The sequence below is a fragment of the Pelophylax lessonae genome (assembly GCF_965119305.1).
Source record: "Pelophylax lessonae genome assembly, chromosome: 4".
NCBI classification, from domain to species: Eukaryota; Metazoa; Chordata; class Amphibia; order Anura; family Ranidae; genus Pelophylax; species Pelophylax lessonae.
The window spans coordinates 165907055-165921034 of record NC_138771.1 but is presented as its reverse complement, the minus strand read 5'-3'; the positions used below and the strand labels follow the sequence as shown (position 1 = coordinate 165921034).

The 13980-nt window shown below is 41.1% G+C and overlaps 1 protein-coding gene across 1 annotated transcript in view; it reads left to right on the top strand.

The window, feature by feature from the left end:
* LOC309552574 (carboxypeptidase A5-like) overlaps positions 1-13763 on the top strand; it is a gene marked incomplete at its 3' end in the record, with an annotated part of 71147 nt that extends 57384 nt beyond the window's left edge. The window contains exons 20-22 of the mRNA XM_082253523.1: positions 6760-6959; positions 9989-10073; positions 13576-13763. Of these exons, the coding sequence (XP_082109649.1) occupies positions 6760-6959; positions 9989-10073; positions 13576-13763 (473 nt within the window). The remainder of the gene's footprint in view (positions 1-6759; positions 6960-9988; positions 10074-13575) is intronic.
* Positions 13764-13980: the final 217 nt, after the last annotated feature.

The window sequence follows — 13980 nt, the reverse complement described above, 5'->3', positions numbered from 1 at the left end:
GCAACATTAAAAATACACAAATCCTTTAAATAACATGCTTTTGGGACATCTTAAACCCTACATAGGAAGTTGTGGATCAGTACAACATACTCAGTTCACACCGCATGCAGTCAAGTGTGGGTTTTTTTTCTGCATCAAAAACACATGGAAAGTAGGTTAGATGGTTTCCAATGGCAAAGTTCACACCAGTACTTGCAGTTCCAGTGCGTTCCAGTTCCAGAAAAAAAAAGTAGAACATGCTGCATTTTTCCTGCACTGAACTGTACTGGAATGGTGTAAAACACATCAAAAATGCACTGGGACACACTGGAGCGCGCCTAAATGCACCAAAAATGCACTGGAACACACATGTCCTTATTTAGGGTTTAAAAAAGGGGGGACATGCACTGGATTGCATCAAAAAAGCACCCAAAAACACACTGGAACGCATCAAAAATGCACCAAAAACTTGCATGCAGAAAAGCATCTGGAACACATCTGGACTGCGTTTTTCAATGGTGTGAACTGGCCCTTAAAAAAAGATTTTTTTGAAATAAAAACAGCAGTTTGGGATTTTTCAACCCGTGACAATACACCACCGCCACTAAATGACAGATTCACAGGCAGCTTCTGTTTGTAGACAAATTACTTAAGCTGTAATTTAGTGGTGGTAGAACCACCGCCATTAAATGACAGATCTCTGTTGGTTTCTGTTTGCAAATAAATAAGAAACAGATCCTAGGTGTTATAACTGACTAAATATGATCATGACAAAAAAAGGAGAGGTGCCATTCAAATAAACCAGATATTCATTGTACCTACTGCCCAGGGAGTGGTGTGATGGGAGTAGTGGCGGGTCAACATCAACGAGCTGTGGGTGAGTCAACATTGTCAGTTGTGGAATCATCCTCATATTAGTCAGTTGTTGAATCATCCTCAATGTAGACCATCCTCATGACGTAGGTTTACATTGCTGGATAATTCGATTACTGTTGGATTCACATTTTTTTTCTCAAATAAAATACTTTTTTATGATGTGGGTTTTTTATTTACAATTTTTTTTGTGAAAGAGCAACAAGAAATACAATGTACCCTGTACTCATTCACCTGGAGGGTGGCTGAAAGCTAATAGGTATCTGGTAAGTCCTCCCACATTTTTTGGGAAAGGATGTGAGGAGGAGGCACTTGCTCCCTCAACTTGAGGACACTGTGCCTTGCAAGGGGGGTTCAAACTGACTGCATTCGATTATTTTTACATATTCATTGAAGTTTCTGAGGAAGTTGTAGTGTTACCTGCTTAGTTCACATATAGACTTTACCTATTGCCTGGTGCAAAAAAAAAAAAAATACAAGCCAACATAATAAATGCTGTGGATATTGTACTACCAGACTTGTCTGATAATATTGTGCAGTACTCTCCTAGATAGGCTGCTAGGATGATTGAAAGTATATTTAGTTATTTTTGACTTTTCTGCAATCATTGGAGCAGCTATTGATTCCTTTGGACTGTTTTGGATATCAAAAGGTACAGGTTTAACAATTTTCCCCTGCATTCTAAAGGCTTCTAAACATAGGGGCTGGGAGAGTCAAATGAGCAGCTTGAATAGTTATTATGCTTCAGCCAATCCCTGGGGAGGTGTGCCCATTAGGCGGCTGATGTGAACATAAATAGTTTGATATCTAGAGCAGCCAGTTTCTTGTCCTTCTGGAGAAGTTCCATAGCCTAAGGCAATGTTTTCACCTAAGGATCTGGTCTGGAGGACTCACTAAAGAGTTCCTGGTGGAATCTGGAAAGTTGATCATTGTCCTGTGGCATTGTAAGTATTAACCTCTCCCTAATTGAAGAGTGTCTGGTGGAAGCTAGGAACTGAGCATTTGTCCTGTGACATAGAGATGTTCGATGGGAACTGTGGAATGTTTAGCTGTCCTGTGACATTGGGAGTATTGACCTGAGTTTAAGATCCTGGTGACTGCATGCTGTTTTAGTTTTGGGGTGATAAGTGCCAGTGGTTGCTCTCTCTGAGCCAACTCTTATAGTGTCTCAATTCTGGCCATCCCCTTTGCCCTTAGAAACCTAGTCTATTAAAGTGTGTCCTCCTGCTACATATCAGGCTTTCCAGATTATCCCACACCATCCCAACCCATCTCCTGTTACAAGTTCTGAGAAGCAATAGATTACAAAAGACAACCCCCAGACTGATTATTGTAGCCATAATGAAAGGACTGTCACTTGGGCGATTGGTGGTCTCTACGCTGTTTGGGGAAGAACCCTTTAAAACCAGAAGCTCCTTCAAGGGGGTAGCACTACAATTGGTGTAACCTTTAATTGTCCGTAAATAAAACAGTGAGCATTCAATATACAAGTGACAAAGAAAAGAGCAGCTAGCACTCAATAGGTGACCACCCTAGTAATCTATAAACAAAAATAAGCGCCGCTCCAAAAACTAAGGATGTATCTCATGAAACTATTGCCTATAGAAATATAACTGTGCAAAATAGTATATCACATATGTTTACAAAATATAAATGTTCAAGTCAAAATCAATATATCAGTATGAATGATGCTCTGATCAAAGATGAGCTAATAAATCATCCAGATGTGCAAGTCCATTCACGTAGTCCACACTATGATTCCAAAAAGCAAGTTTGTGTTTGTAATGTTCTGGTACCTCTGGTACCCATATTCCACTTTCCATTCCGTGTATGCGTCCCACCATTCTCTTCTGGTAGGTGCGCATACACCTTTAAGACCGATGCTGTCATCACTGAGCGCCGCAGAGCGGCTATTTCAACCGCCGGCGTTCTCGCTCACATGTTCGTTCAACCTGCCTTGCATCTATGCTTACAAGCGTGTCTCGCTGTGGAACCTCGCTACAGATCCCTGTATCTCGCTACCAGGATCACTTCCTCAGACCCGAACCTCGCTACTGATCCCTGTATCTCGCTACTGGATCACTTCCTCATCACCGGACCCTTCTACTACTATACTATAGTGATAAGTACCCCGCAGGGGAAACCTCCATAACTTACACTACTACTATTGCATTAAGGACTGTTACTACCTATCCATACTATCCTATCATCTGCACTGTTACATAGATTGCTAGCTCTTGAGACTACTACCATCTATCATCTGCACTGCTGCATAGATTGCTAGCTCTCCTGTCTACTACCATCTATCATCTGCACTGCTGCATAGATTGCTAGCTCTCCTGTCTACTACTATCTATCCTTGCACTGGGTTAGTCTATCCTGTATTTGTCATCTGCTGTCCTCACCACCTGTTAGCATACTCGATACTAACCTATCTGCATTCCTAAATACCATCTTGGACTCTCCTGTACAAACCTATCAAGTGCTTACCATCCTTGTCACTGTTCACACCTGTCCCTTCAGCACATCACCTTCATACTATCATATACATCCTATCACTCCAGGAACATCTCATTGAGTGTGTATATATCTGTATGTTGAAGCTGACAGGCCCACGGTGATGAGTCCTGGAGAGTTGGATCTGGTATTCAACACATCTCTACATGACTACTGAGTGGAGATTTTGCAGCTGTAAATCCAGCCTATAACAAAAACGCAGGAGCGTTACAGTGTTCCAGCTATCAACCACAAAGTGCTTTCGTGCACTAGAAAAGGGAAAAGTGCATGTTCAATCCATTTATCCACTGGTGCGAATCCTCCACCACATTGCACTCACCAGAAGGCTAAGTGTAATTAGCTTGTATGTATAATCCACCCTCTCAGGAGGTCTGTGATCTCCAATTTTGGTGCTGCACTTGTCTGTTTTTGTTTAGCCTTTATTTGGGTCACCAGATGATATCAATCAAAAATGGATGTTATGTGTGATCCTTTATTCTTCTGAAAGCCAGAATCCCATAAACAGCAGCCTGAAGCTTAAAGTGGATGTAAACTCCATTCATAAAGTTTGACTTGGGCACATATATCTATAGTGTTTACTTATATCTCTCTAAAGCGCTACACCCTATGTCTTTCTGTTGCTCCATTCCTCTGTTATCAGCATGATAACTTCTGACGAGTTTTTCGACACAGGAGATACAATTAGCTGGAAATTTGTGTTGGGGTGGGTGCAAAGAGATAAATTAGCAGAGAGCTGGTCTATTCACAGCACAGTTCTGAATGTTTCTTCCTCCTGCCTATGTGGAGGGGGGTGTGTGCCTTTCCTCCAATCAGCTGTCACATAGTGTATGCCAAGACTCTACACCTAGGGCTGGAACAGGAAAATTCTAACACGAGGTTCACTTTCCAAACAATGTAGAAAGCTAGTAAAGTAAAACCTATGAAGGGAGATTTGTTTCATCTCTGTGTATCATCTGATGCTGTTCACTTTCCTGGGTATATGTGAGGGTTTACATCCACTTTAAGGCCATATCAAAAAAAGGTTGAACATCTCTAGTGTAAAGGACACTAAACTACATTAACTTATAGTAATTTGACTAAAAAAAGCTGACCTGTAATTGGTTGCTAGAATAATTGCATATACTCTAAATTGTAATACAGTAAACCCCCCTCCATCGCGGGGGTTACGTTCCGGACCCACCCGCAAAAAGTGAAAATCCACGAAATAGAAAAACCCTATTAAAATACACTGTAGGCATGTTTTTTTAGGGGTTGTTTCCCCCTTTGAGAAAGCTACGGGTGTTCGTAGCGCAACGCGTCAGGGTAAGCCGTACCAACGTCACTTCCGGTCTTCGGCCGTGACCGGAAGCTTCGGATTGCACCGCATCGGCGGTTTGTGACACTACCTGCTTTGTTTTATCGACTGTAATGTGAGTAGCCTGCACTACTATTGTTTGTGAATAAATATTACCCTACGTTTCTGCACCATGAGAGCCTCTCTTTTTAAGTTACCAACACAGGGATTAAGGCAGTTCTGAGCTTCCTATGCTGCGATATCTCCATTATTGTATCCATTGCTGCTGGAGCACGCTGGGTTGTTAGCGAACAAGCTGAAAAGGGTTGCCAGGATTGTTATATCGAACGCTCAATCTGATTGTTGTGGAGGTGAGCGGCCACTGCACTCGGTGTCTGGATTGTATGCTTACTGGGATACACTCACCTTGCTGTGTTTGAAGAGCACCTTTCACTTTTTTGAGTTGATTGGAAAGATCACCATATATAGAAAGATTTTTTTTGGCACACTGCACTTTATTTACTTCATTTGGGACTGCTATCATGAATACTTGTTAAATTAATATACGCACTTTATGGACTATTGAAGCACTTTAGCTTAATATTGCTATATTTAGTTGTTTTACTTTTGTCACTGTCACTCATTTTCTACACTTTTATGAATTGGATTTATTTGTTTGTATAGAGTCGCACATGAGTTTGGTTTACTTGAACAGTCACTCAGCATTGATTCGTTGATTGGATTTATTTTGTATACATTTACATATTCTATTATCACTCTATATATTCAGCATTTTTGAACACACTTTTACTGACACATTTATTAATTTGATCACCATTCAATATTCTTTTAAGGCACGTCTTTTCTACATACATTTATATTAGATCTAGTGGTCCCCCTGTTAAAAAGCTGAGCGCTGATCTTTATATATTTTTTAATTACGTTGTGATTAGTGGTGACACTATCAGAATCAGCTGCTGGCTTGGAGGAGTTCCACATCTATTTTTCAGATTGGGAAGATCCATTTGATCGCTTACCTCAAAATCGCGCATAAGTTTATTATTCATGTTTTTTTTTACTGTCACTGTACTTTTAGTCCCCGTTCACACTAAGGCGACCTGTGAGGCGACCTGGTCGCCTCACAGGTCGCCGTAGGTCGCCTCCCATAGAGAAGCTGCGGACCCGTTCTAATAGGAGCGACACAAGTCGCTCCGACTTAGAAAAAGGGTCCGGAGCTTCTTTGGGGCGACCAGGAGGCGACCGCCATAGACTTCAATGTTATGAAGTCCGTGGCAGCCACTCCGAGGTCGCGGCGCGCTGCTCGCACCGCGACCTCGGAGGTCGCGGTGCGAAGTAGCGTCGCCCCTATGTGAACGGGGCATTTTAAGGTCTTTAAACACACTTTTAAAACAATAGAAACTCATTTAAACACATAAAAGATACTGAGAGACAGAGCAAGAGCTATGGAAAACACAAAAATATTTAATTTTCAATGATTTATAGAGTAAAATAACATTACAGAAAAAAACGCAATATACCGGGACCGCAAAAACTGAACCGCGATGGAGCTGGGGTTTACTGTATGTTACTGAATGTTATAAAAATGTTACGTGCAACTCTCTCATAAAGGTGTAACTTAGCAAATGCTAAATAATACGAATTACTAACAGATGGAGGAGCAGTCTCATCTGTAGTGTTAAAAGTCAAGAGCGGAGTAGGAAAATGTGCACACAACCACTTAGTTTCTGTCTCTCCAGTGTCCCTTTTGATCTATTTCTCCTTTCGGATTGAGGTAAAGTAGAGGTTAGATGGAGGTTCAAACAGAAATAATTGATTTTGAGATGAAGGTTCACACAGAAATCGTTGATCTTTATTGATCAGCAGAGAATATGGTTAGTAGCGAAAGGTCAATGTCCATAAAGAAAAAAAGAAAGGTAAGCATCCCTATTCCTTTTACTTTTTCCATCTCTAAAAATAGAACAAGGGGGGGGGATTTAAATCCAAACACCTGTGTGTCCAGCACTTGATTGAAAAGGCTAATGAATTAATTTGTACAGCAACTCTATAAGAAAAAGAAAAGTAAAAGCATTAAGAATAATAAATATGTTTTATTGTAGGTCCTGGATCTAGCAGCAATCCTTGTGATGAGACGTACCATGGACCAAATCCTCATTCTGAGCCTGAAGTTAGTGCTATTGTGGACTTCATCCTAGCACATGGGGACGTGAAGGCTATGCTCACCATACACAGCTACTCTCAGATGCTGCTGTTTCCTTATGGCTACACAAATAATCTTGCACCTGATCACCAGGAGCTGGTAAGAATGTGCAACGGACAGGAGTTCTGTGCAGACTGTAGAGTTTCCAATATGTTTTTGATAATTGCTTACAATAGATTTTAAGGGTGGTTTCGATAAAACTTTAACTGAAGGCAAAACATTTTTTTAGATTTTAATATAGTGGAGATGTATTAGGGAGGCTCTATTTGTCATTGTGACCATTATCACTGAAAGTGAAAATACAACATAATCCCAAATTTTAGGTGGTCAACAGAACAAGAATAGAGGGAATATCTTCCAATGGGGACAAGACTTTTGGCCACCTTGGTGACTATCAAAGATTTCTCTCACTTTATATGGGTTTTCTTCCATCTCTGTTGAGGTCCAATGTCCCTCGTCAATGTATTAAAAAAATAGGTTAGACATGACACTATCAAATAATGAGGTGGTCAACAGAACAAGAATAGACGGGAAATCGAGGAGAAATCTTCCAATGGGGACACGAGTTCTGGCCACCTTGGTGACTATCAAAGATTTTGCTCACTTTATAGGGATTTTCTTCCATCTCTGTTGAGGTCCAATGTCCCTCATCAATGTCTTAAAAAAATAGGTTAGACATGACACTTTCAAATAATGAGAATGAATTTAGAAACTGAGTATAGTATTTGAAGAACTCTACTTCCTCACTCTAAACTGCCCAGCACTAGTGACCATGTAGCTGTGGAGATCCAATTTTATATTTACCTTCATAGATTAATGTTTTATTTTCATAATTGATTGCATTTTGACTATAATGTGGGACCACCTATTAGACTTTGCATGATTTCATTTTAGAATTTAAATCATGACAGTTTTACCAAAAGCGTAGTTGATGCTTGAAATAGACATCATGCAGTAGTATTGAGTCAGGCAACAGTAAGTGGATTCAAACATGCCTGAGATATTACCAAAAGTATTGGGACGCCTGCCTTTACACGCACATGAACTTTAATGGCCCCTTTCACACATGCTGTCCGTTTTTCCATTTTTCATCCATCCGTTGACGGATGAAAAACGGACATTAATGCATTCATATGGAATGAAGAAGGGAGAAGAGAACCGTTAACAGGCTTCTGTAAAAGGGATATGAACACTGATAATCAGGGCACTGATTATCAGTGTCCTGATTGTAAGTGCAGCCCCACCAATGCCCACCTGTGCTGCCAATCAGTGCCCACCAGTGCTGGCAATAAGTGCTGCCAATCAGTGCCACTTCATCAGTGTCACCTTAGTGCCGCCTACCAGTGCCCATCAGTGCAGCCTCATCAGTGCCTCCTCATCAGTGCCCACCAGTGCTACCTCATCAGTGCCCACCAGTGCAACTCCATCAGTGCCCATCAGCGCAGCCCATCAATGCCCCTCAATTTCTATCAATGCCGCCTCATCAGTGCAGCCTATCAGTGACCATCAGTACAGCCTCATCAGTGCCAATCAGTGCAGCCTATTAGTGCCCATCAGTGCAGCCTATCAGTGCCCATCAGTGTAGCCTCATCAGCTCACATCAGTGCCTCCTCATCAGTGCCCACCAGTGCTACCTCATCAGTGCCCACCAGTGCAACTCCATCAGTGCCCATCAGCGCAGCCCATCAATGCCCCTCAATTTCTATCAGTGCCGCCTCATCAGTGCAGCCTATCAGTGACCATCAGTACAGCCTCATCAGTGCCAATCAGTGCAGCCTATTAGTGCCCATCAGTGCAGCCTATCAGTGCCCATCAGTGTAGCCTCATCAGCTCACATCAATGAAGGAGAAAAATTACCTGTTTGAAATATTTTAGAACAAACTATGAAATCTTTTTTTTTTCCAAATGTTTGGTGTTTTTTCCTTTATTTAGCAAAAAATAAAAAAACCCAGCGGTGATTAAATGCCACCAAAAAGAAAGCTCTATTTGTGTGAAAAAAATGATAAAAATGTAGTTTGGGTACAGGGGGCATGACCGCGTAATTGTCACTCAAATTGCGACAGTGCTGAAAATCAGCCTGGGCAGGAAGGGGTAAAAGTGCCCAGTAGTTAATGCAGAGTAATGTATATAATGGCATACGGTAGAAACATACTGAATGAGGTCAGTAAAGCATTATTTCAGTCTGGAGGTGCTTGTAACCTGGTAAGAGTTTAAGGTGATTCTTCCTATTCTCCACAGCCAGATCACTATCTTCACCATTCACCTGCCCCTGAAGGAAAGTATCAAGGGAAACACCAGCTCTTAGCCCAATGTCCCTTTTAGAGATCTACTTCATTCCCAGGTATAATTACCTTCTCCTCAATAGGTGTTCAGGGTGGGGTCCCCTCCACCAGCCCTCTCCCAAAAGGGGAGAACAAGAGAACCTGCAGCAGTCCCGGCTCCATCCACCTTATAAATAGACTCTAAAGTGGGGTACACACTATTATAAAATCGGGAAAACGATCATCTGATTTTCCTCGTTATTTCACAGAAAATCAGAACTGATGAATGAAAATTTGTACGAAAATTCTCATACGACAAAGGTTTTTTTTTGCTTATTGTTTCTGATCATGCGCAGTCTTTCTTTTCTGATTTTTCTTGTACAAAAATCGTACCAAAATGGTACACATTAAACGAAAATTGGTAGTGCTTTCCCATATGTGAAAAATTTTGGAGATTGTCCCGTCGAGAATTTTCATAAGAGAATTCTGAATCATCTGTAGAAAGTTCTGTACACACTATACGAAAATTCTTTGGATGAAAATGTTCACCGGATTTTCTTATAGTGTGTTTAAGCCCTCTACAAAAAGTAGGAACAACCCTTAAAGGGACCTAGGCCTAACTCCACCTGCCTAAGCAGTAGAGACCAGAGAAATAATTACCATGATTCACATCATTCTTATCTACAGAACACGAAAAATGTATATTATAAAGATAATAGGAGGTAGACATTTTCAACTGGACTCGTTTTTAATGTTGAACAGAATAAGTGTGATTACCTACTACTATGACCTTTATAGACATACTGTAAAGTACTGTACCTGTTACCTAGAGTTATGTTCTATAAACAATTCAAAATATGTTTTCAGAATGAACTGGCCAAAGAAGCAACTACTGCTTTATCATCTTTACATGGCACACGGTATAGATATGGCACCACCATTGCTACCATTTGTAAGTATTCACACAGAAAACTGTGCATGTTAAATGCAATTAAGAACTTATAAAGGACTGTTCTTATTCCTAACATAAAGATAAATTGTGTCACGTAATTGTGGTAATTGTGGATGGAAAGGGTGACAGTTAGCTAATATATTCCTGTAATTACAATGTGGGAGGATGTGTGGAACTAGAGCAGTCAATTTCTCAGGCTTTTCCAGCAATGCAAGGAGCACAGTGTAGGTGTAAAACCTCTAGAACCCTATGAAAACCCAAGTTGTACTTTCTGGTTTCTGTAATGTGAAATCTAATTTGTTGATATGGTTAACTGTACTTCATACCCTACACTATAATTAAGGTGATTTGTTTCAAAAGCTGAAACAAATGTACTATTTTCTTGCAGCTTCTGCTGTAAACCTACTCTCTCTACAAGTAGGGTTACTTCTATTTAAAAATGATTGTAAATGATCACCTTGTAAAACAACACGTTCAGTTTAAAATTGAAATGAAAGGCAGACATTTGTGTATAGCTATACAAAAAAAAAACATTACAAATACTCTTTTTTTCCCTTTTTTTTTAAATAAATGATCACATTCCCTCTGTTCTTAGCTGCATAAAAGCTAGGGGGGCGGAGAAGCAACAGCACACTGATCTTCCCAGTGAAAAGCTGTGAAGCGGGAGGGGCAGGGGGTGTCAGGACAACTCTGATCAATAAAGGAGAGTTCCCAGCACAGCTAGAAAACTGACCATGTTGTGTTCTCCTTCTTAGTATGGTCAGTTTTTAACAGGAAAGCAGAGGAACTGGCAGGAACACCAGAGATTTCAGACAAAGGAAGCAAAAAAAGAGAACAGGATACTTTTTCATACAGGTTCATGGTACAGCAGGCACATATAAGGAATTTGAAATGCTAGGGTAACAAACACTTTAAATCTGAAGTTTAATCTGCTTACATTTTGCCTCCCCTAGTTCCTCCCTACCTAATATCAACATGCTAATTACATGTAGCACCCTCCTAGGTAGGTGCTAGAAAAGAGAGTATAGTGTTTGGGTCTTTCTGCTTACCAGAGAGAATTCCAGGTAAATCTATATTGCTCTCTGCCTACCAGAGAGCAGGATCCATTGGTAGGGTCTGCTCATGGTGCTCAGGTGCAGCTCAGCTTGTCTGAAATGTTTCACACTGGTAAAATAGGGAGGCATATTGGACAGTGGGAGGAAACCTGTCAAGTGAGGGCACAGGCATTGTTACAGCCCTGGTGATTGACATAGGAAAGTACATTGGTGCATGCTGGGATACTGTATAAATGCCAAGGGCTGTCCCTCCTCTGTAGAAGCTGCCATGCGGCATCAGGTGGTTGACCTAAGGGCCTAAAATTTAGAGAGGAGCTGAACACAGATGTCCTGCAGAGCTGACTGGAAGGAAGACACTAGAAAGGATTCTTCCTACAGTGAGTACAGATCTGCGTCATGGGGTCTGTCATGTGAGGGCCATCCCTTCAAGAAGAAGAGTCAGTGGACAGGTGTCAGTCAAGGGGATGCTAGAAAGTGTCCTTAAGAGAAAGTAGTTTGCATCAAGTCTACTGCTGAAGAGAGCAAGATAATTCTTAATTGTTCCATACAAGTGGCAGTTTGGTTAAAGCATTGTCTGCTTCCACAAATAACCTGGTGAGGCGAGTGACAGTTGTCCTTATCTACTGTGAATAGTTCAGTTGGAGTATCCCACTATTCCCTTCTCCCATCCAAGTTCCACAATAAATATAAAACCAAATCCCCTGGACTGTTTATTATGTAACGAGCAAACAGGAGTAACAAGGGATATGGGAAGATCCCCCCAGTGACTGTCTGCAGGTAATCAGAGGGAGACCCAAGAAGTCAACACACAGAAAGCCCTACAGGGACCGTGCTACAGACATTTTTAAGTAACAATTTTCTATTTCATTACATATATTATGCTGAATGTCCTCCAGCAAGGAAATGAAGAGGGCTTTGTCTGACTTGCTGCAGCTTCTGATGCACATTGTAAGAAGCTCACAGTGTGCAGTGATATAAGAGTGAAACTTCACATCAGCAAGTGGTGCATGGATGAAAAACAAAAGAAAAATGTTGCAAATCTATAGATAACAGTTTCAGCTGTCATTGAATAAATACACTAAATACACTGCTCAAAAAATTAAAGGAACACTTTTTAATCAGAGTATAGTATCAAGGCAATTAAACTCCTGGGATATTAATCTGGTCAGTTAGGTAGCAGAGGGGGTTGTTCATCAGTTTCAGCTGCTTTGGTGTTAATGAAAACAACAACAAGGGCACTAGATGGGCAACAATGAGACAACCTCCAAAACAGAATGGTTTTACAGGTGGAGGCCACTGAAATTTTTTTCCCTACTCCTCTCTTCTGACTGTTTTTCACTAGTTTTGCATTTCACTAGGCTTAGTGTCACTACTGGTAGCATGAGGGGATACCTGAACCTTATACCCTGTACAGGCATTCCAACTCCTGCAGGATGCCACATCAATACGTACCATTGCCAGAAGGTTTGCTGTATCTCCCAGCACAGTCTCAAGAGCATGGAGGAGATTCTAGGAGTCAGGCAGTGACTCTAGGAGAACTGGACAGGGCCAAATAAGGTCCTTAACCCATCAGAAGGACCGGTATCTGCTCCTTTGTGCAAGGAGAAACAAGATGAGCACTGCCACAGACATAAAAAAATGACGTCCAGCAGGCCACTGGTGTGAATGTCTCTGACCAATCAGAAACAGACTTCATGAGGGTGGCCTATGTCCTATAGTGGGCCCTGTACTCACTGCCCGGCCCCGTGGAGCTCAATTAGCATTTGCCATTGAACATCAGAATTGGCAGGTCCACCACTGGCACCCTGTGTTTTTCACAGATGAGAGCAGGTTCACCTTGAGCACATGTGACAGGCGTGAAAGGGTCTGGAGAAGCCATGAAGAACGTTATGCTGCCTGTAACATTGTTCAGGAGCTCAGTGATGCCCTGGTCCAGATCTGGGAGGTAATACCCCAGGACACCATCTGTTGTCTTAAAAGGAGCATGCCCCAACGTTGTCAGGAATGCATACAAGCATGTGGTGGCCATACAAACTATTGAGTATAATTTTGAGTTGCTGCAATTAAATTTTAGCAAAATGGACTAGCCTGTGCATAATTTTTTTACTTTGATTTTCGGGGTCTTTGAATTTAGTCTTCTGTAGGTTGATAATTTTCATTTCCATCAACCGATGTGGCATCTTTTCATTCCTAACACATTACCCAGTTCATATCAGTGTAGAAATCCAGCATTATATGTTTCTCCATTGAGATCTGATGTGTTTTCAAAGTGTTCCCTTAATTTTTTTGAGCAGTGTAGTTCTGTGACCTATACCACGCCTAGCTTTTTATCTCCCCTTGTATGTTTGTAGCTCTTAAACAACTGGGTATAAAAGCAGAAAACACATATGTATTTGACAGTGATGTAAGCAGGCTGGTAATGTTCCATATTTCTATGTCCTATATAGATCAGGCAGATGGCACAACAACTGACTGGGCATACGATAATGGCATAAAATATTCCTACACCTTTGAGTTAAGAGATACCGGGAAATATGGCTTCCTCCTTCCTGCTGAGCAAATCCTACCTACGGCTGAGGAGACATGGCTGGCATTAATGACAATCATAGAGCATGTCAGGGATCATCCCTACTGACACTCCATCCATGACTTTTTTACATAAAGTAATATCCTAAGTCTGTGTATTGAGCATCTTTAAATAAACACATTAACTGCTATTATCACTGCACTGTGAAATATTTGTTTTTCTAACAAGTGCTTGTAAGGCTATCAGCACACTATGATATACTGCAAAATGTTACTTTATCTTTAACTGTTTATACAAGGGATCTTCAAAATGGTTCCACACTTTT